This window comes from Fundulus heteroclitus, chromosome 22, assembly GCF_011125445.2.
Source record: "Fundulus heteroclitus isolate FHET01 chromosome 22, MU-UCD_Fhet_4.1, whole genome shotgun sequence".
Classification (NCBI taxonomy): Eukaryota; Metazoa; Chordata; class Actinopteri; order Cyprinodontiformes; family Fundulidae; genus Fundulus; species Fundulus heteroclitus.
Genome location: NC_046382.1, coordinates 4401564 through 4425587, shown reverse-complemented (window position 1 = coordinate 4425587; position 24024 = coordinate 4401564). Strand labels below are relative to the sequence as shown.

Sequence of the window (24024 nt, the reverse complement as noted above, 5' to 3'; positions counted from 1 at the left end):
CTTTCTTTGGATGCCCTGAAGTCAATTTTCCCTTGTGAAGATTTACCACGACCTTTACTCATTCTAATCAGACTAAGGCAACCTTTAACGAGGATATTGTGTGCAACTTGATGTTATATAAGGATATATTTTAAACAGGAATTATTGTCAAAGAATCACAGAGGATGGAGTCATGCATCCAACTAATGCGCTGCCATACCCGGAAGTCCACAAAAACATTTACATTTCCCCTTTATAACTCTGAGGCTGTACTTGGTTGAAATCACATATGCAATTTTAGGCAAAAATGCTCCTGAAACCCTCTGGGTTTAAGGGATTAAGGTATTGAAACGTGCCCCTCTCTCCCCCTTGACGCCAATCCATCTGTCTCTGATTGTTGAGTCTATATTGCAGGAAATTCAGTCAACTGAGAGAGGGAGGTGGGGTCGAATAGAATGGGTAGATGGGGCGGAGACAAGCACGCCAGTATCACTCACCACCCTCTCAGATGAAGGGGCAATAGTATTATACATATTTATAAGTATAGGCACACGTCCTATACATCTTCCAGGCACCGCCCCTTACTTGGGTTTTGAGCCCAAACTGTCCTGGGCATTCACATCTCCTCTGACCACTCCTGGACTGTGATTACCATCACCTGGTAAATAGAGCCCAATAATGGCTTAACTTCCTCAGGACACTAAAAAGGACTGGAATTTCCACTAAACAACAAAAACAAAATTACAGCGCTACCATAGAAAGTGTGTTATGTATCAGCATAACTGTGGTATGGGAGCTGCACCGTCCAGGACAGGAAGGACCTAGCACGGGTAGTGAGAACAGTGCAGGGGATTGTTGGTTGTCATCTGCAGGATTTGGACTCAACTTATGCAGAACAAGTCCAAAGAAGGGCCAGATGCATCTCCACCGACCCCACTCAGCTGGGCAACACACTGTTTTGCCCTCTTCCATCAGCTAAACTCAATCGCCCCCTGCTGAGAAGTTTGTTATATGTTGCAAAATCACTCTACTGTGACTCCCGCAGAAATATCGTCCTTTTGCTTCGTGCTTGCTTCCAAACACGATGAGCTCCAACATCAGTAATCTGATAATCTTTAATATTTGCGGCCATAATTCTCTTATATCGATCAATATGCATGAAAAGGTAAAGTCAAGAGGTGAGAGCACCAAATGATCATTTACATCAGCATTATATAGAATCAAAAATGTACACTCCTGTGCAAGGGAGAGTACCCACATGACATCAGTGTTCCTCACATGGCATTGCTGGAGAATATCTCACCATATTCTGGAAGTGACTAAGCTGACCCATTTTCATTAATCAGTCCATTTTTTCCAATCTAAATATGTCAGTTTCTGAATCTTAAGGGTCCGTGAGTTATCTGTTGTTTCCCAGTAACTGCTTCCTGCAGCTCCAGCATCTGTAATCTCGTGATCTTTACCAATGTGCATGCTGGACTTGAAAAACTATCAGAAATGTTTTCTCTTAAGATTTACACAAACATCATCACTTATACTTACAGGTACCATTGCCTTCAAAATTCTGGTTCAACACTGAAGGATGGAAAAGTTGAACAGGACATCAGAGGAAAACAATTTTGACAACAGCTTCAACGTCAGCAAGCGTATTACCATTTATTTACTACCAATTTACTCAAATCTCAGTGGCAATGCTTCAGATGTCCAAATCCTAAAATGGGTGGATTGGATCAGCATGGGCGTTGGACTTCCTTTGACTCTAATAGTGATAGTGACAATTTTTCTACAGGTGAGACAAAATAACTTAAATGTATTCAGCAACAATGAATGTGCTGTTTGACTTTGTGTCTGCTCTTTAAATAATGGTTCTCTCTCATTTCAGGTGTAAGTTTACCTTTTCTTACCTCTAGAAATGACTGAAATGTTTGAAAAAGGAAACATTTGACATGTTAATAATATTCTGGGGTCATTAGTTACTTTTTGCTTGAAAGCCCCAGGATTTATGTAAAAACAACCAGTGGTGTCAAAAGTATTTACATCTATTATTTGAGTCGTGGTATAGTTTAGGTTATTTATTTATATAGCACTTTTAACAGTCCATAGGGTGCACGAAGTGCTTTACAAGCTAAAATACAAACAAAAAGATGCTGAGACAAAATAGATCAAATATAAAATGTATAAATGGAAATGACAAGATGACTAAAAAGTGCATAACAGCATAATAAAAAAATTGTAAGAGTTATATAGAAAAATAAAACCACAAAATAAACAAGTTAACCACAGTTGAATGGCTAGGAGTAAAAGGCCTGTCTGAACAGATGTTTTTGATGTGATTTAAAACTCACTCTTAAGAACTAGCTCTGTGTGTGCGTGCTGTGTCCGGGTTCATCCTAGACAAATATCATAACACCTATGTGGTGGTCTGTGTTGTGGTCTGGACTCTTCCTCTTCCAATTATGCTACCACTTTTTCTGACTACAGATTCTACTATTGCTAATACTATTTTTCTAGCCATCTTATCTAGTGTGCTCCTCCTGCCCTTTCCCTTCTTCATCTTCTTCTTGGTTGGGACTATTAAAGCTCTGTCTAGAGCCCTCAGTGTCCCAGCAGAAGAAAAAAGACGAATTGCAGCCATTCAGGTTGTCGTGCTGCTAATTTACTCTCTGCTTTTCCTGCCCATTATTACCTTGCTCCTGTTGAAGGAATACAGTTTAATTCTTCATGCTGTGTTCTCAGTTTGTCTTTTTCTTAGTCCCTTTGCAGACACAACTCTGTATTTGTTAAGTCGGAAAAGCTTCCTGGATAAGTTTCTAGCTTTATTTGTGCTAATACATTTTTCTTATTGCCTGTTTAGATTTATTGTTACCTGGATTTTCCTCTAAGTTACATGTTTCACTGTTATTTGTACTTTATATATTTCCATGAGCAGCTACTTGGTTGGCAATATTTTGCTACTGCTTGAAGGTAAAAATAGTGGTTTGTTTTAAGAGAGCTGAGGGCGGTTTCCCAAAACTAGGATAATGGATTAAGTCAGGATTTTCCAGATATCCTGGCTGAATTTAGCGTTGACTCAGTTTCACAAAAGCAGTAGCACATCAGTTACCATGGCGAATATTAACTTTATTATTAACTTTATAATCATCAATGTGGGCATTGTTGCTGTTCAATTGTGTTTTACAGACTGCTGTTGTTCTAAGTTTGACAGAAAGGCCTTTAATAGACTGTTGCATGTTTTGAGGACATCAGAGACATGGCTGATAAAGAAGTGATGGTGATGTCACTAGAGTCCAGAGTAACACATTTTCTGATACCCATCAGAATCTGTGACTCAAGAGGACAATGTTTCCCTGACCCCCCAGAACAAACTTAGTGCCCCTCAAGTGCACAGAATTGAGAAAAACTATACAATTCACAAGAAACGTTGACAATGACTTTTAAAGGAAATAATTTTATGTTATTTGATATATTTTATCATGAACAGGTAATTTTGTTTCATATCAGGTATACTACATTATATTCTTTTCAATAAGAAACACCTTTAATCATGTCTCAGGATCCCTGGACTGTGGACTTAACTAGTTGATCGGAGTCACCTGTTGATGTTTAATTCCCAGCGGTATTTAAGTTCCCTCAGTTTGTTTCCCTGTTGTCGGGTCGCTCTGTTGATTCTGTGTTGCAGCCTCGGGTCGAAGCCTGTTCCTGATCCTGGGCTGTTTGTATCCTGTGTACTCCTGTGCATCCTGTAAGTCCCCCCCCCCCCCCGTTCTGTCTCTCTTTGAGGTCGGCCGTGTTTTCTCTCCTCTCCAGCTTCTGCCCCTCCCCGTCTCCTGCTTTGCTATGTCTTGTCTTACTGAGCACTTTCTTCATATCAACCGAACTCTGAAAATCATGGATCTGGTAAGCTGGTCTCTCAATGCTATTGATAAAAAAAAATTGACGGGTAGGCAACGAAAGAGGGACCCGTCCGGTCCTGATTTGACTCATTTTGTGAGATACACTCTAAATTCTTGGATGGGAAACTGTGTGTCTTTCGACTTGGTCATTCCTGGACGTTTGCATGTTTGGATTCAGGACACTTGGATTTCTACTTATTGGATTTGGTGGATTTTTGATATATCAGCAAATACAGCAGATGTTGGTAGACGTTTGGCCTTGATCAGGCTGCCGGCTGCATATGACGCGCTCACTAAGGTGGTGAACAGACAGATCTGGAAGGTGGAGGAGCAGAGCCGAAAGCTGGATGCGCTGGAACGCTGTCTGGCTTTGGTGGTTGAACTCAAGGGGAGATGGGATAAAATCTGGAAGTGTAATGTGGAAAAGCCCAACAATTTGGAATATTGGATTTCACCATTTGGAGTCAGAAAAAGACTTAAAGCTGACAGGAAAGTCAGGGCAGCTTGTCTCATAACAAATAACATATTTGGTCTATGCCCTCCCTATCTCTATTCCTGGATTGTTAATAGAAATGAGCTCAGAACTCTCCCCGCTCCCTCCTCCCCTGCTGACATCTGCGGATGCTTTTCTGAACTGTTGGCCGGCTGATAACATCAAAGACAATGGCCTCTGTTCACGGAAATATAAACACTTTCACCGAAACAGACACACATAACTGATGCCCATATAAACTGATGAACTTACAGGCGACTAGTCTCAAATGTTTACCTTCTGCTATATGTGTCTCGTCTTATTTGTGCTTTTTGTGCAAGAGGTTTTTGATATCTCAAACTGTATCCTGTTATAGGATAAAGTATGAGTTATGTTTTTTTCCCTCCCACCTTCCGTTTTTTGGCCTCTATCTTTTCACAGAGTGGGCACCGTGTAAGGCGGTTGTCCTTGGCAGCAAGGCCTCTGTAAATTGTCTCCCCCTGAAATGTTCGGGATGTTTTTTTTGTTTGTGATGGCGGTTGTACTGAAACAGCAATTTCCCTCTGGGATTATTGAAGTATTTCTGATTCTGATTTTGAAAGTCTTTTTCACCATGCACCTGCCTCGCCCTCGCAAACCATCATCGGGACACCTGTTAAAAGAAGAAATTTAGATTTTTATCACCATACTGCCAGCAGTAACTGCATTTATTTATTGTTATTTTGACTTTATTGATGGTCTCAAGAAATCAACAGTGGAGAAAACAGCAAAAACAGCAATCACTGACAATACTGGCAGTTTTTTTTTTTTTAAACATTGCCAATTGGAATTTATCATTCTGAATGAAAACCCAAACTCTTATCATGATAAGAACTTTTTCACGATAACAATAAAATGATATGATAAAGGCCCAGCTCTAGGACAAACAACTGAAACTGAGCAGAGAAGAGGAGGAAAAAGGTAAAGGAGACACACCTGTGCTGTAATCTTGGTCATCCAAATTTAACTGTTTTATTTGTGTCAATATTGTTTGATTTCAAGAACTAAACCACAGAGAAAGACACTGATCGCTGTTCCTATTTATCACAGCACCCTCCCTGTGGCCCTCCCTGCTCTCATAAGCCTACAGTCTGTCAGTCTCTGTGCGTCTGAATGGCTGCAGCATCTTTTTGAAGCAAGCAGGACATCTTATTCTATGGCCATTTTATCATCAGCAACTCTCATCTTTTTCTAGAGGTTTTTGGCGGTCTGCAAAATGCTATGGAGTGTCAAATGAAATGTCTACTGTGAGTATTCTATGGGGGATTTCTCAAATGATGTCACATTTTCCCCAAGACAGCTGGTTTTCTGGCTGGTCGGACAGGAAAAGTGCAAATTACAGTGTCAACAACCTCAGTACTAATCATTTTGGAAGATGACGACGCCCAGGAGATTAATTTCAACCTGCTTCAGCCTTTACTGTTGCTTGTTGTTATTTACACAGCGGGCAGCAGAGCTGATGTGCAGCTCTTGTGTCTCCAGTGCTCACATGTCTGAAGTGGCGTCAGATTATAGTGACTTCAGGATACAAAGTTTAATAATCCAATAACAATAGAAGGTACACCTGGTTTGGCGTTCTGATAGTTGTGACATCATCAGGGGAGGCAGATCATTCACTATTACCATCTAACATAGAAAGTACTCCTGGGTCAATGTGAGCTTCTGTGCTTTCTGTGTCTCTGCTCTGTCTTCTCTAACATAGAAAGTACTCCTGGGTCAATGTGAGCTTCTGTGCTTTCTGTGTCTCTGCTCTGTCTTCTGTAACCCCCAGTGGGTCGAGGCAGATGAGCGTTCATACTGAGCCTGGTTCTGGTTCTGCTGGAGGTTTTCCTTCCCGCTAATGTGTGGTTTTTCTTCCCACTGTCGCTTCATGCTTGCTCAGTATGAGGTATTGCTGCAAAGCCATGGACAATGCAGACGACTCTCCCTGTGGCTCTACGCTCTTTCCGGAGGAGTGAATGCTGCTTGTCTGGACTTTGAAGCAATCAACTGGTTCCCTTATATAGGAAATTTTTGACCAATCTGTATAATATGATTGAACTTGACTTTGGAAAGACCCTTGAGATGACATGTTTCATGAATTGGCGCTATATAAATAAAATTGAATTGAATTATTTCAGTTATTTCACTTATTTGTTTTTTTTTTTTAGTTTCTTTGCTCTTTTCTCCGTTTTTGCAAAGCTAACCATGAAATAACAACAATCAGCTGACTCATTTGCACATAGCCATGCATGAGGTGGTTTGTATTGACCATTTATGACTGAATCTGTGTGTGTAGAAGGCATAACATTAAGTGGAACACAACACAAACGTTTAGATACAACTGTCACTCATAAAAGGAAATTGCATGCTGGTGTGCATGTTTTATAAATCAGGATCTTTTTCTGCCATACACTATTTTCAACTTTTGGGCATACGCAAACTTTCAATCGATAACATAATAATGAGATTAAAAACATTTCTGTGGCACTGGTTGCCTTTAATGAAGTAGGTTGACAGGAACTGGGTGTGAGAGGGAGAACATGTGGCAAAGGTCAGAGGTGAACCCAGGAGGGCCACATCAAGGACTAAGGCCTCCATACATGGATTGCTGGCACAACCCCTGTGTCACTGGTGCATCCAGTCTCTTGATTGTTTTTGTATTTTTATGCACTTTTTCTACATTTATTTATGTGCCTTTCCCTAGAAATATGTGGAACAAGCTCTAATTAGTTTTTGAGAAATTACATTTCCTCCTCTCTACTTACAGACTGTTTTTTTGTTTGTACTGAAACAATTTGCATAACAGTTATGATAACATGTATTCTAATGGCTAAACATAGACTTTTCAGAAAGTTTATTTGAATATTATCTGAACAAAAAGGATTTGCATGGTTCCTGTCAAAAGCCTAATTTGAAATTATGCAAACATGAACATCAAAAGAAAGCAAATACAGATGGTATTTTTTTAGTATTCTCTGATGTCCCATAAAAAAGTTATTTACTTAAAAATAAAACAGGGGCAAATGTTTTTACTTAAATGTGTCTTAATGTAGAAAAGGAGGGGGCTGGCTTTCATTGGGTTAGGGGCAGGGTTAACCAGTCCATCACAGGGTAACACAGAGAAACAACCAGGAAAAGATGTTGTCTGCTTAAATAAAATGTAGATACATCCGATTTATACATTATGGTCAAAATATCAGCAAATCACAACTTCATACAGCTAATTTAACCAGTTTTTAATCAGTATGTGTGCATCCATACTATTATTTTGTGTAGACATTATAAATAATTAGTTTTGTATTAGCATTGGAAGTAGGCTGATCTCAACACAAGAGTTAATTTTGATCAAATCTTCAGACCATAAATTCTAGAATAACAGCATATTTCTGGCTCTCTTTTAATTCAATTTCAATTCAGTTTTATTTATATAGCACCAATTTATGAAACATGTCATCTCAAGGCACTTTACAAAGTCAAATTCAATCATATTATACAGATTGGGTCAGATTATACAGATTGGTCAAAAATGTCCTATATAAGGAAACCAGTTGATTGCATCAAAGTCCCGACAAGCAGCATTCACTCCTGGGGAACCGTAGAGCCACAGGGAGAGTCATCTGCATTGTACATGGCTTTGCTGCAATCCCTCATACTGAGCAAGCATGAAGCGACAGTGGGAAGAAAAACCACCCATTAACGGGAAGGAAAACCTCCGGCAGAACCGGGCTCAGTATGAACGGTCATCTGCCTCGACCGACTGGGGTTACAGAAGACAGAACAGAGACACAACAAGAGAGACAAACAAGCACAGAAGCACACATTGATCTAGTAATCTGTTCTACATTAGATGGTAGTAGCGGGTGAGCCGTCTTCTCTGGATGATGCCACACTCTTACCTTGAGTGTTTGTTGATTCTCTGTTGATATCTAAGTGCTGCTGAACACTGTAGTGAGATTGACTCAGAATAGTTAGTTCAGCATGAATGTTCATTATTTAAACAGTAATTAAACTCATCATGAAGTGTCTTAGTAAATGTGTTTATGTGGTCAAAATAATTTCTTCAGTCTCTTTTGTTTTCTTTATATCTGTGTAGTTGTTGATTACATCAAAGATGTGAAGCTGATTGTGTGAAAGTTTGGGATTTTTCGTTAATCTTTCAAAAATAAGCCATAGAGTATTTTGTCATTTTTTTAAATAGTGTTGTCATGGTTTAGTTTTGATTCGGCTTTTGTTGCCATTGGTTTTCAGTTTTTCCACCTTGTTTTAGTTTTAGTTAGGGTTTGACTTTATTTATTGTTTTTAGTTTCTCCTTCCCCTCACTTCACCCTTCCCTTCCACTGCAGTTAATCACACCTGCCAGCCACTAATTAGCCAGACTCACTTCACCTGCCAGCCTCCCTACTTAAGCCTCACTCTGCTGTCACTCCTTTGCCGGTCCGTCATCATTCTACACCCTCTCCATGCCAGTCCTCGTTTTTTGCTTTGGAAGATTTGATTTGATTTGCTTTCTCATTTAAGGTCAGTCCTGCCAGTCTCTCTGAAAGACTTTGTTTATGCTGCTAGTTCCTGGTGAAGCTCTGCCTTTTGTCCTGGTGTCTCCTGATAACTGCTAACCTCCCAGCTTCGTTTGGACTCTCTCTCTCCAGGCTGTCAGCTCCTGCCTTCATCTGCACCCCTGTACCTGTGTATTCCTGGATTACTGGTTACATCACCCACCATCCCATCAAACCTGTCAATAAAACTCCTCAACTTTAGTCCTGTGTGTGTGGTTCTGGGTTCATCAAAGACAAATCCTGACAAGTCTAGTTTGTGTAATGCTTTATGAACATTAGTGGTATTTTGATACGATTCTAAATTCCCAGCTGCATGGAAAGGAGGATCTAGAGACTTCTTACCTGATGAACTGAAAAGCAACGCCCCTTTGGAAAAAAACTCAAAGCAGGCGTGTCAGAAACATGTCTATCATAGAAAATATTTGCATGTGTTACATGAACTATAAATGAACAACGCGGAGAACAAAATCTCCACTGCAGCTGCACAGAACGATTTAACATTTAAAAACTCAACTTTTAAGGTAAAAATCTATTTTATTCTATACATGAAATTTATTTGTTTTAGACATGAATAAGAATTATTTAATACTGGTAATTGCAGTTATTTAATCAATCATTAATAATAATCTGGGATCCCGATATTCAACCAAACATTGTGTGGTTATTTTTGAAAAGTTTTATTGGAGAGTGTGATGATTGACGAGACAGGCAGATGAAGGTAGAACCAGCTGGTGATGGCAGGCAATGGCTGACCAGAATAGAAGTTGGTGAGATTTCCAGAGGAGCAGTGTGTCCAAAAAGCAACAGGACAAAGCAGGAGGAGCACAGGAACACTGGATCAACAGGTGATATAGAGCAGATTCAGGGAAACACATGCAGACAGTGAGTGAAGACGTTCTGGCAGGGAGTGGTAGAGTGAGGCAGGTATAAGTAGGCAGAGTCACAAGAGAAATTACTTGGTGTTAATTAGTGGCAGCAGGTGACGCTGATATGGAGAGAAGAAATGGGAAGGATCCGTCAATCCAAAGAAAGAAACAAAATCGCAGATCATGACAATTTGGAGCATCAACATCTATCAGAAAAACCATAAAGAAAAACTTAAAACGTTTTTGGCATTTAGTTAGCTGTCTTGATTGTATCATTGGATCCAATGAAACCTGAAGTCCCTGTCTGTAGCCTAAATGAAAAATAAAATCTTCTAGGATTCCTAGAAAGAAAGAAAAAAAGAAAGAAAGAAAGAAAGAGTTTAAAATCGCCTTTATTACACATTACAGCAATCAATACAACTAAATCATGTTAATAAAAGAAAAGAAAAAAAATCAAAAATTAAAAACTAAAGATCCACCTTCATCCACCGAACACAAAACACCATTAACACCCCATTTACCTACAAAGAAATCTATGGTCTTTGTTAACTTAAAAAACTCAAATTCCACACGAACACAAGCAATTATCAGTCTCTGAAATAGAACAAGAGCATATTCCGTTTGATGAGCATTAGGTTTGTTCTTTCTGGATATCCATATTGCTAGTTTTGCCATACCAGAAATGAAATTTAAAAGCAAATGAACAGATTTCTTCCTTGTGCAATGGACCATAAATAAATATACAGTTAGAAAACTGTACACCAAAACCACTAAACAAACAATCCAAAAGAACAAAAAGAGGATTCAATTTTAAACATTCAACAAAAATATTATGCAAAGTTTCCTCCTGCAAATAATAAAACAGTTAACACAATCCTCCACTGAAGGTCACCCACCCATTTTTCAACAGGGGGTTTATACATGGACTGTTAACAGCCTCTTGGGGTAGAGCTGGTGTCAAAAATCTCAGTCCACTTCGACACCCTCACCTCTGCCAGAGAATGTAAATTCAGAACCTTTACACAAATATTGTACAAGGCCTTCTTTCCCAAGCCTTCAAAATTACCTAGTGGCAAAACTTGGAAGGACAACAGCTTTTCTGGCTCATCACGCCATTGATCCACTGCATGAGAGACAATTATGGAGGGAAACACATAGATCTCAGATGAAATTGTTTTCAGAGGTTCTACAAAGATCCACATCCCTGGTGTTGTATCAGCCGTCCTCTCTAAAATGAAAATCTGCCAGGCATCAATTACAAATTGGTAAAATGGAGTAAGACCAGTTAAGTTCAAGGATCCTTGTCATAACAAAAAGAGATGTTTATCATATCCAATACATCCTGCTGTCCTTAAAAGAAAATGTGCCGTATCCAACCATGGTAATCCAGTAGCATACAACAGTTTCTGCGCTGTTTGAAGCCTGAAAGCTGCAATCCGTGACGTGATGTCTATGAGTCCTTGTCCTCCCTCCTCCACTGGTAAGTACAGGGCAGAAACTCTCACCCAATATTGTCCAGAGCAGAAAAAATCCACTACAGTCCTTTGAAGACCTTGTATGAAAGATGTCAGTTGTGTTAATACTGTCAGGTTATGCCCAAAGGCCGAAGAAGCCAAGTTATTAACCACCAGAACCCTTGCTGGTGAAGATCTCAGTCATCTGGGTTATTGTCATTCCAAAAAAGTAAAAAACGAAACAACTGGACTTATTTGGAAGTTTGAAGACGTTTCGCTTCCTCTCCAGGGAGCTTTCTCAATTAAAAAAGTCTGCAGTAATGTGGAGCATCAATCTTTATACTACTGCCCAACAAAGGCCTTGTAATGGCTTAGATAACATGCAAATTGAACAGAAACAGGTCCACCCCTTAGTAATGGGGAGTCATTAAGATCATTGTATGCCTACAGATTAAACTGAAACCGGTCCAGTCCTTAGGGTCGTTATTGGCCTGGCTTACAGGAACGATGTTTTGATCACCCGAATGAGGGTGAGAATTGAGTTGATGATTGGCCGGAATTAATCCTATAGCTGTATAATACATTTTTGAGAGTTGGAATGGGGTATGAAGGAAGCCATCTACGTTAATAGAGAAAAAACAACCTTAAACAGAGGACTTAGGTTTGATTTAGGTTCCAAAACCTAAGTCCTGAACAAAATTACGACGTGGGAGACCGAGAGTTACTGGCCGTCAAGCTTGCGCTAGAGGAGTGACGCCATTGGCTAGAAGGATCCGAACAACCCATTATAATCTGGACCGATCACAAGAACCTAGCCTACCTGCAAAATGCCAAACGCCTTAACCCCAGACAAGCCTGATGGTCTCTTTTCTTCTCCCGGTTTATTCCATCTATCACCTACTGCCCCAGCTCGAAGAACCTAAAACCGGAAGCCCTGTCTCATCAATTTGCTCCTCAAAATTCAGAAGAAGAACCTGCTCGCATTCTTCCTCTATCCTGCACTTTCAGCGAGCTGCGCTGGTAGATTGAAGACATCATCTCCCAGAGGCAGCGCGACGAGCCCGATCATGGAACCGGCCCCCCAAATTTGACTCATCTCCCCAGTTCTGCACGTTCTCAAGTGATCCACTGGTCCCACTCATCCAAGCTCTCCACCCATCCAGGTGCTAGCAGAACCCTCACACTCATTTCCCAACAATTCTGGTGGCCGTCCATGTACAGGGACGTTCGGGAATATATGTTAGCCTGTCCAGTTTGTGTCCAGAACAAGCCCTCTACCCAAGCCCCCGCGGGCCTCCTGCAGCCGCTGCCTATCTCCGAACGCCCCTGGTCTCTTTTGGCCTTAGACTTTGTTACCGGTCTCCCGCCTTCCCAAGGCATGACTATGATTCTCACAGTTGTTGATGGCTTTTCTAAAGCCTGGCACCTTATCCCACTCCGTAAACTGCCATCAGCTCTCCAAACCGCTCAGCTCTTGGTTAAGCAAGTTTTCTCCCTGCACGGCATTCTACTAGACATCCTGTCTGACCAGGTTCCCCAATTTTCCTCCCGGGTTGGCCCTCCGCTGCCTCACGTCGTCCAACCAATCGGACTGGAGTAAATTCCTCCCCTGGGGTTGAGTACGCGCACAATTCGCACACCTCCACCGCCACCGCCTACTCACCTTTTGAGGCTTCGTTAGGGTACCAACCTCCTCTCCTCCTCTCCTCCCCTCGGACGAGAGGCAGATCTCGGTTCCTTCTTTGGCACACCACATCCGTCGCTGCTGGCAGGTCTGGTGGGGAACCATTCAGGCTCTCCACCAGACCGCCCAGCGTAACCACTGATTGGCTGACTGGAAGCAAACTCCTGCACCCTGTTACTGCCAGGTCAGCGAGTCTGGCTGTCCACCCGCGACGTCCCCTCCAGAACCACCTCACGTAAATTAGCCACCGTATTCGGGAGCTCCACCTCTAGGAGAACCCGCTGAGTCCACTCCTCCTCATTCCCCCCAGGTTGAGTCCACTCTACGCGAACGGTAGGACCACGACCAGCTGATCATCTTCTCTCTCCTTGTCCCACACTAACTCTCTAATCTCTTCCGCAGATAGTGTGTCTAACCCGGCCATGCGGTGCCCCCGCGTGCTCTAGCTCTGGCCCTGTTGTGCTCTCACTGTCTTAGACCTGAATAAATCTGTTAAATTGTTCTCCTGTTTCTCCTTTTTGTGTGTGTGCTCTGCATGTGGGTCAAACAATTGAAAACCATGACATCACTGTTTTGAAACCGCTAGCAATTTTCCCAAAACGCTGGAGTTCTTTCTCCAACAAGCCATTCGGAATAAACCTTGGCACACCGGAAATATTAACCCGGATGGAGGGCACTTTACGCTGGGACACCTGTAAAGACTCTCCACCTTATGTCACTCCGCTGACAATTGAATAACAAAACGCTCCTCTTTCAAAAACACCACAACTCCCTTATTCATTCGCGAAGCATAACCTAAATTGATGTGACCCACAATGTCTCCAACAGCCAGGAGAACTGTCTCAACTGGGATTGACGGGTCAGGCTGAATCCAAATTCTGTTCCTCAAAGACAGGGGCGGTGCCCCGAAAGACGCCATCCCTGCAAACAAACAGCGCTGCTAGCTCTAATAAAACCAAAATAACCCCAATACGTAGAATCAGCACAAGAAAGAATATTAGAAAAATAACATATAAAAAGAAAAGATCAGAAAAAAACTGTTACAGACAACTCTTCCACTCCTCTATCAGACTCACCACATGCAGCCTCACTATCACCAACACACTCCCAGCATGCAATGAATGAAAGAAAGAAAGAAAGAAAGAAAGAAAGAAAGAAAGAAAGAAAGAAAGAAAGAAAGAAAGAAAGAAAGATCTTTTTAATTCAGGCAAACTTTATGTAGGAGCACAAATGCATTGATTGGGTAATTAGCCCAACAGTTTTTGACCGCAAAAAAGATAAATACAAGTAAGCAAGTCTGCTTTCTATGTTGCCTGAAGATTTGTTCGTGTTTGATGGACATTTGACATGCAAAGAGGAAAATAAATGGATGAAGTGTTCAACATGCCCTGACAACTCGGACTCTAATTCATCCCAAAAAGGTAACAATCAGCACGTCAACTCTATTACCCCGGTGCAGCACCTCAGCGACTTAAAATATTGGCTTGGCTGCTACACTTTATATAGTAATGTTTACTGGATGCACATTTATTTCTGTCAAATTCTTATATTTGCAGAGAAGTTGTGTGCAGAGTTTGCCGTTAGAAGAATGTTAGTGATCAAATCTTTCCCCCTTTTGTCCAAATATCAAAGCCAATTGAGCTGATATTCACAGGACAATACCTGACAAACTGAGTTATATGATCAAACATTAAATAACTTAAAGTATGTAATTCAGTCTGCATGCTCATGATCATCTTTGTTATGCAATTGTACCTCTTTTATTATTAACATTATTAATTATTATAACTGGATATTAGAATTAATAATGTATAATTCTAATCAAAGGAAACAATAACAAAAAAATCAAATGGTTGTGATTAAGGTCTACTAGCCTTCAATCAAAATAACAATTGGAATTAATAATCGCTAATCATTAACCACAAGAAAAAGAAAATCCTTCTTGTTGTTAACTCTGAAAGAGAAGATCTAGTTAACATCAGAGAAAAGTATATCCCTGATATGAAAATAACCACCTACAACCGCACTTTATCTAGTTAAAATTTAAACAATAATTTTAACTAGATAAAACTCAAACAATAATTCCCTCTTAAAGCAATTATTCTGTTTGATGATATACTTTGATGCATTAAAACTACTGAAATAAACACAACACAAAGGAAAAATCAGCAAAATATATTAATCGTGTATGTGGCAGTTTTTAAGTAATTTTCTGTCTTAAACCTCACTTAATTAAAAATGATGTATGATGAAACAGTATTGAAATTAATTTGGACTAAGGCACAAAATGTAGTTTAGAAATAGCTTCTTAAATCAATAAACTAACAAGCTAACGGTAGGTAACTTCAACAGGCCGCATAACAAAGGGGTCGAGTGGGAACAATAACCGCTAACCCGCTAATGACGGTTAGCTTCAGTAGCTCATAGTGATTAGTTGGAGTTTAGTTGACCAACTGTGGACTGTATAGGTGACAGTTATCTATTTGTAGTTGTGACCCTGGTGTGTTGGTCAGAACACAAAGGAAACAGAGAGATCTCTCAGTCCAGTAATTTACTTCAGTTTTGAGGTCATTACAGCACAGCATAGCACAACCGGATGCAATGTACTTGTGATCCAGTTGTTTGAATATTAACATGAGGTAAAAGAACTTAAATTGGCATCTTTTTGACCCATGTACGTGTGTGGTTCTTTTTCTTAATTATGTTCAAGTCCCACCTCACTCTGGTTTACAGTCCTGTCTGCCAATAGAAAGTTCTGAGTGCTGGTTTTCCTCCCTGTTAAAGGGGAGTTTTCCTCTCCACTGTCACTCAACTGCGAACCACCAAAATTGTCAAAGTCTCCTGGATAAGTGTTGAAACATTTTCAGAAAGAACTGAACAAAAGTCCAGTTGCCTCCAATTTAACCCGCCATTATAAAGTTATGAGTTACGACTGTAAAAGCGCTATAAGATCAGTCCATTAACCATCATCACTTATGATTATAGGTGCCACTGTCCTCAAAGTTCTGCTTCACTGAAGGATGGAAGTCTTGAATGACACGACGACTTCAGAAAGCATGATCAGTTCCAGCTACAACTTCACAGACCATAACAACTCAGTTCAAAACAACTCATGTTTACCTTCCAAAAACCTAAAAATGTTGGATTTGATCACTACTAGCATTGGACTTCCTTTGACTCTAACAGTGATAGTTGCAATTTCTCTACAGGTGAGACAAAAATGTAAAATGTTTTCTTAAACGTTCTTCTGCTGTGATTCTGTGTCTCATCTATACATGAAAATAGAGATGTTTTATTTTTATTAGAGGAGAAAAAGAAGAGGGTCATTACATTATCGTTGAGTTAATGGGTTAAACCTGAAGATTTAACACATCGGTACAGGGTTGTTTGAAAAGAACGAGAACGTTTGGCTAATGGATAATCTCATATCTTTATATTTGACTGATCCGTCAATAACACAAAGCAAATAAAAATAATATTTGCTTTGTGTTACTAGATTATCATGTGTCTGTCTGCTGAAACCAAAAATCCCCCTTCCTGAGTCCCTCACAGCTGTCTACTTGTTCATGCATTTTTATTTCTAGACAGACCTGCATGAATGGATCATATAAAATATCCCTTGTGATCAATAAGATGAACGATTGATTACCTTGTAGGGGAGGTCGTGGCCTAGTGGTTAGAGCAGTGCGCTTGCACTCAGAGAAGGATGCAAGTACCCGGTTTGATCCCCAGTGCCGGCACTCTGGGTCCCTGAGCAAGACCCTTAACCCCAGATTGCGCCGCACAGTGGCAGCTCACTCCTCCCCAAGGGGAAGGGTTAAGATGCAGAAGTGAATTTCTCCATTGTGAGATCAATAAAGTTCAATTATTATTATGAAAAGTTATAGCTGAACTGTAAAGCCCTCCCACTTAAACGCTCTTATCCAGCGATGGCATTTCTCTGCATTCTTTCAGGCTTTAGTAAAGGGAATGAAACAAACTCCTGTCATATGGTCACCATGGTAACATGGAGAGTCACTCCAACAGACTCTGAAGCAGCAGAGTTTCATTGTTACTGTTATATTTGCTGATGCTATATTCAGGACAGAGCTGTCTGCTTCACCTCTACACAGCTTGTCCAGCAGTGACGCAGACACACTGCCTGTTCTAAATTTAGTAATGTGACATAATTTGAAGAACGCCCCATTTATACCTGTCTCCTCCAGAGTCCAGGTGCCAGATTATTGATTACCTTGTGTGAGTAGACCTTCCATTGTTCCTAGACTGCCTTCCTGTCAGTGACTCTGATCTTTTGTGGATTCCTGCCTGTTTCCTCGTCCCTGTCAGACTCTCCTGTTGGTTCTCAGTTTCTGGACACCGACCTGTGGACGTTTCCTGACTCTGCCTCTCTGTCACTAACATGTCCCTCTACCTTCCAGTGGTTCCTGAGCCCATTCCAGAAGTTTCCCACACCAGCTACACCTGTTGTTTAATAAATCTTTTAAATCTGCTCTTTGTCTGTCTAAATTATCAGGTCCAAAACATGGCGCATTAAAATTCCAAAAAAAAGTAAAAAACATAACAAATCACAGAAAATCACGGACTGCCTCCAATAACTAGAAAAGGACAAGGTAATCAATCGTTCATCTTATTGTAGATTATATCCATGGGAAGACATTCCATGCTTATATGGACTCCCAAAAATTCACAAGGAAGGAACACCACTCAGACCCATTGTCAGCAGAATTAACTCAGTAACATATAACATTGCTAAACAGCTTGCTAGTATTTTAGCCCCCCTGGTGGGAAACACACCACAATACATAGAAAATTCTACAGACTTTGAAAAAAAAGTCAAACATTTAAAGATAGCGCCAGGAGAAACTCTGGTGTCTTTCGATGTCACTTAATTTTTCACTTGCATACCTACATCAGTGACCTAAACAACAGAACTAATTTCACTCCGGACCAGATCTGTACCCTATTGGACCTTTGTCTTCCTACAACTTATTTCAAGTTCAGCGGTCATTTTTACAGACAGAAGCATGGTTGTGCCATAGGATCTCCAGTGTCACCAATTGAAGCCAATCTTTAGATGGAAGAAATGGAAAAGAGAGCTTTGGGAACCTTCAGAGGAACACCACCAAGCCACTGGTTTAGATATGTGGACAACACCTTTGTCGAAATCAAGTATTCTCCCAGTCGTACTGCTAATCCTGCTGTGGTTCAGATTCCAAGTCTCCACTCTGCCATACTGCTGGTCTAGCTGCCTCCGTGCTCCGGCTCCATCTTGCTTGCCAGCTCCAGCCACTAACAGCCTCCTGATCCAGCCTGATCTGAACTCTGGTCATCATCCTCCACAATTCAGCATCTTCAATAAACTCACAAAACTGAGCTCTATGTGTGTGGTTGTGTTCAGGTTCATCTCAAAAACCTCAGGTCAAGAATCTGCTGTCCACCTACACCTAAAGGGCAAAGGACACTCTTTTGAGGACCAAGATGTTCATATTTTGGACAAAGAAGACAGATGGTTTGAAAGGGGTGTGAAGGAAGCCATCTACGTTAAAAGAGAAAAAACAATTTCAAACAGAGGAGGAGGCCTTAGGTTCCAACTTCCAAAAACTTACAACACAGCTATAGGATTAATTCTGGCCAATCATCACCTCAGTTCTAACCCCCAATTGGGTGATCAAAACATTGTTCCTTTAAGCCAAGCCAATAACGACCCTAATAACTCCCTGTTACAGAGGTGTGGACCAGTTTCGGTCCAATCTGCTGGTTTAATGTCTTTAACTACCGCCCATTACTAAGGGGTGGACCTGTTTCTGTTGAATTTGCATGTTATCTAAGCCATTACATGGCCTTTGTTGGACAGTAGTATAAAGCTTGATACTCCACAATACTCTAGACTTTTTTAATTGAGATTTTTTTTTTCCAAAATGGCGCTGCGTGTACAGCTGCCAGTCACTTCGGCTGTGTCTTCTATTTTCCTACTTTCTCTTCTTTATAGTGTTTTTGGGGTGTTTTTATATTAGTGAATGCCGTATCTGGCATTCCAGGACTATGTGCACCGAAGAGGCATAATTTTGGGACTTTAGTGCTGAGTTTCTTGCTACTTTTGACACTTTTTGAAGCGGTAAGGGAGAATCTTTTGTCCGCGACTCCAAGCCCATTGTTTACACGTGGGTCTCAGCTTCTCGGACTACGCGACTCTTCGCGCTGCGACCCTGCTCATCAACATGCTGAGAAACCTGAGATACCTGCTGAAATACGGAGGAGACGTAGAGGCTGCAGGGGCGGAAGGACAAGGTGGAGGAAGAGTTACCTACCATCGGTTGTCATCGGAAACGTTAGATCTCCCCGCAACAAAACCGAGGAGCTTGTTGCACTAACCCGTTTCCAGAGGAGGTACAGAGACGCTAGTATTATGTGCTTCACAGAGACGTGGCTAGATGAAAATGTCCCGGACTCGGTAGTCTCACAAGACGGCTTTAAACTCATCCGCGCGGACAGAACATTGGCGGATAGTGGAAAAAAGAGAGGACGGGGGCGGTGTTTGTGAATGAGCGATGGTGCAGCGCGGGTCACGGTCACGTGAAGCAGCAGATATATTGCTCAGATGTTGAACTTCTGGTAGTAACTTTAGGACCTTATTACTTGCCGCGGAAGTTTGGCCACGTGATCGTGTTGTGTTTATATCTCTCCCTCAGTGGACGGCACCGCCGCGTCTGAGCGGATTAATGCGGCGGTAAACAAACTGCAAACACAGCACCCCCGCTCTCATCTGCTGATCACAGGAGACTTCAACCATGCATCTCTCCGTTCCACCCTCCCAGTATGTCACGTGTGCTACAAGGGACAATACAACACTGGACCTTTTTTATGCTAATGTTAAGGACGCCTACACCTCCGCCCCCCTCCCCCCACTCGGATGCTTGGATCACAACCTCGTCTACCTGCTCCCCCATTACATTCCACTGGTGAGGAGAAGTCAGTGAAAGTTTGGTCAGATGAGGCCACTGAGAGACTGAGGGATTGTTTCAGAATGACAGACTGGAGCATGTTCCAAATCTCTCATGGTGATGACATCAACAGCCTGACTGAATGCATCACTGGCTACATGAACTTCTGTGTGGAGAGCATTGTGCCTACACGACGGCTACGATGCTTTGCAAACAACCCCGGCTGGGTGACCCCTGAGCTGAAAGTCCTCCTGAACCAGAAGAAGAGGGCTTTCTACTCAGGGGACAGAGAGGAGCAGCGTAGAGTCCAGCGGGAGCTCCAGTGGAGGATCAGGGCAGCAAAGAAGGACTATGGGAAGAAGATGGAGGAGCAGCTGGAGCAGAACAATGTCAGAGATGTGTGGAGAGGTCTGAAGAACATCTCCGGCTTTGGGCAGAGAACCAGCAGGGCTGCAGATGGTGACACCAGGTTTGCAGATGAGTTAAACACATTCTTCACCCGGTTTGACTTCCCCCACACTGGCCCCCTCCCTGCCATCAACCATCCACACGTCTCCAACCACCAGCCACCCAAAGACCTACCATCCCCCCTGCAGCCACCCTCACTAACCCCCGACCCATCCACACCGTCTGTCCTGCCTTCCTCCCCCCTCACAGTCACACCAATGCAGGTGAGAGGTCAGCTGACGAGGCTGAAACAGAGGAAAGCCCCTGGACCGGACGGCATCCCCCCCAGGCTGCTGAGGACCTGTGCAGAGGAGCTCTGTGAGGTCCTCAGCTACATCTACAACCTGAGCCTCAGCCTGGGGGTGGTCTCCACCCTGTGGAAGACCTCCTGTGTGGTTCCGGTTCCAAAAACACCGCAAGCCAGGGAACCGGCCCACTTCAGACCAGTTACTCTGACCTCCCACCTGATGAAGACCATGGAGCGCCTCATCCTTGCTCACCTGTGCACTGTGGTGAGCCCCACCCTGGACCCGCTGCAGTTTGCCTACCGGCCCAACATCAGAGTAGAGGATGCCATCATCTACCTGCTGCAGCGGGCGCTCACCCACCTGGAGACCACCGGGAGCGCTGTGAGAGTCATGTTTTTTGACTTCTCCAGCGCTTTCAACACCATCAGACCGGTGCTACTGAGGGGGAAGCTGGAGGACGCTGGGGTGGACAAACATCTTCCTGACTGGACCACTGACTTCCTCACTGACCGCCCTCAGTACGTGCGGCTGCACGGCTGTCAGTCAGAGGTGGCACTTTGCAGCACCGGGGCCCCCCAGGGCACCGTTCTGTCTCCCTTTCTCTTCACCCTTTACACCTCGGACTTCACCTACAACACGGACAGCTGCCACCTTCAGAAGTTCTCCGATGACTCGGCCATTGTGGGCTGTGCGTCTGAGGGGAACGAGCTGGAGTACCACTCGGTCATCAGGGACTTTGTGGACTGGTGTGAGAAGAACCATCTGTGCTTAAACACCAGTAAGACCAAGGAGATGGTGATCGACTTCAGGAGAAGACCCCCACCTCACTCACCTGTGAACATCCAGGGGCAGGACATAGAAACTGTGGAGAGTTTCAAATACCTGGGTGTTCACGTCAATAATAAACTGGACTGGACACATAACACCGACGCTCTGTATAAGAAGGGCCGGAGCCGGCTCCACCTCCTGAGGAGGCTGAGGTCCTTTGGAGTGAGCAGGCCCCTGCTTAAGACCTTCTATGACTCTGTGGTGGCCTCAGCCCTCCTCTACGCTGTCGTCTGCTGGGCTCCTGGCAGCACAGAGCGGGACAGAAAGAGGCTGAATAAGTTGGTGAGGAAGGCCACTTCTGTCCTGGGCTGCCCTCTGGACTCTATGGAGGAAGTAGCTGAGAGGAGGGTGTTGTCCAAGCTCACATCCATCATGGACAACACCTTCCACCCCCTGCACCAGACTGTAGGGGAGCTGAGCAGCTCCTTTAGTGCCAGACTTAGACATCCTGTCTGTAAAAAGGAGCGCTACCGCAGGTCATTCATTCCTGCTGCTACCAGATTATACAATGCTGCACTGTAACTGTAACTATAACTGTAATAACTAATGTGCAATAATCTACTTAATACACTGTACTATAACCGTGCAATAATCCTGAAAGAGGTGACTTCTGCTGCTATCACCACCTGAACATATGTCAATACATATATATATATATATATATATATATATATATATATATATATATATATATATATATATATATATGTGTGTGTGTGTGTGTATATATATATATATATATATCAGTGTGAATGTACATAAGACATCATCTGCCTACTCCGTTTTCTTTGTATTTTTAGTCTTTTTTTCTCATTTTCTGTTTTTTTTTAATCCACTGTATATATGAAGATACAATGTATATGACTGATGCACCTTTTCTTACTTTGGCACCTTCTTCTGATTACTGACTACTGAGCCGATGTGATAAGTGAATTTCTCCAACGTGAGATCAATAAAGCCTATCTTATCTCCTATCTTCGAAAGCTTCCTGGATAGGAAGCGAAACGTCTTCAAACTACGGAAAACAGTCCAGTTGTTTTGTTTTTTACTTTTTTTTGGAATGACCATGACCTGGATGACTGAGAATCTTCACCAGCATGGTGCATTAAAATGTTCAGCAGCAATGAATGTGCTGTTTGACTTTGTGTCTGCTCTTTAAATAACGGTTCTCTCTCATTTCAGGTGTAAGTTTACCTTTTCTTACCTTTAGAAATCACTGAAATGTTTGAAACAGGAAACATTTTACATGTTAATAATATTATGGTGTCATTAGTTACTTTTTTCTCTGTTGTCTTTGTTGCAGGTGAAAAAGGATCAGGGTGCCCCAGTCTACGTCATCAACCTTCTCTTTTCTGATCTCATTCAGTTCTGCGGCAGAATTATGGCTTTATTTAGGCCTTGTATCGGTGGTGGTATCGCATATTTTGGTTTCATAGCCAGTGTTGGATTCATGGTCTGTATCTCCTTGGAAAGGTAACTATGTTTTTCCCTTTAAGATTCTTTATTGTCTCATATAATCCCGTTAGTCAGTACCTGATAGTCTCCATGGACTAAACAGCTCCATCTGTTATTGCAGGTATTTGGTCATCGCCAAGCCACTGTGGTACAGATTCAGGAGAAACATCAAGACCTATGTGGTGGTCTGTGTTGTGGTCTGGACACTTCCTCTTATTGTTCAACTAACTTTGTATCTGACAACTGATCCTACTGCTACTCCATTTAGTCTAACTATCATATCTAGTCTGCTCCTTCTGCCTTTTCCGTTCTTCATCTTATCCTTGGTTGGGACTATTAAAGCTCTGTCTGCAGCCCTCAGTGTCCCAGCAGAAGAAAAAAGACGAATCGCAGCCATTCAGGTTGTGGTGCTGCTAATTTACACTCTTCTTTTCCTGCCCATGATTCTTTCTTTCCTGGTGTATGAATTTATTTTATTTCCTGATATACTGTTCCCAGTTTGTCTTTTACTTAGTCCCCTTGCAGACCCAACTCTGTATTTGTTAACTCGGAAAAGCTTCCTGGATAAGTTTCTGGGTTCACTCTGTTCTTGTAAAGCATCAGACAATCAGGAGATGAGCAGCAAGGATACTGAAAGCACGACTGCTCCACATACTGAGACTGTTTAGGGTTTAATATCTGGAGCCTCTACAACAATCTACTGTAGCTGATTTTTGGGTAGCCTTGTGTGGATGGAATTGTAAACAATAATAACTGTTTAGGGTTCAGACCAGGAAGCAGAGTCGTAGTTTAACACACCTCTCTGCAGCTTCTGTACTGTTACCCACCCATTATCCTATTGAGACGGTGTCTTTCCCACGGCCAAAACTTAACAGATCAAAAACGTATCTATAAGGAACAAATCATAAAAATCTAATAAAAAACAATACAGCTCACCTTTAACCAAAAAATAAAACTATTAAATGTGGTATATTAAATATAATGTCTCTCCCTCCAAAGACTTTGTTAGTTAATGAATCGATTTCCGATAGTCAGATTTACTTTGTAATTTACTTTGTCTCACAGAAACCTGGCTACAAGAGGACCACGTTAGTATAAATGAGTCCACTCCTTCCAGTTATTTAAACTTCTATATTCCCAGATCTGTGGGAAGAGGAGGAGGAGTGGCAACCATGTTTCAATC

At 42.1% G+C, this 24024-nt stretch overlaps 1 protein-coding gene across 1 annotated transcript; it reads left to right on the top strand.

The window, feature by feature from the left end:
* The first annotated feature begins 1561 nt into the window (after positions 1-1561).
* Positions 1562-23550, top strand: LOC105925120 (G-protein coupled receptor 4-like). Its single transcript, XM_036125910.1, has 3 exons — positions 1562-1768; positions 22690-22859; positions 22963-23550. Exons 1-3 carry the CDS (start codon positions 1562-1564, stop codon positions 23507-23509), a joined length of 924 nt encoding a protein of 307 aa, XP_035981803.1. The 3' UTR covers positions 23510-23550.
* The last annotated feature ends 474 nt before the right edge of the window (positions 23551-24024 follow it).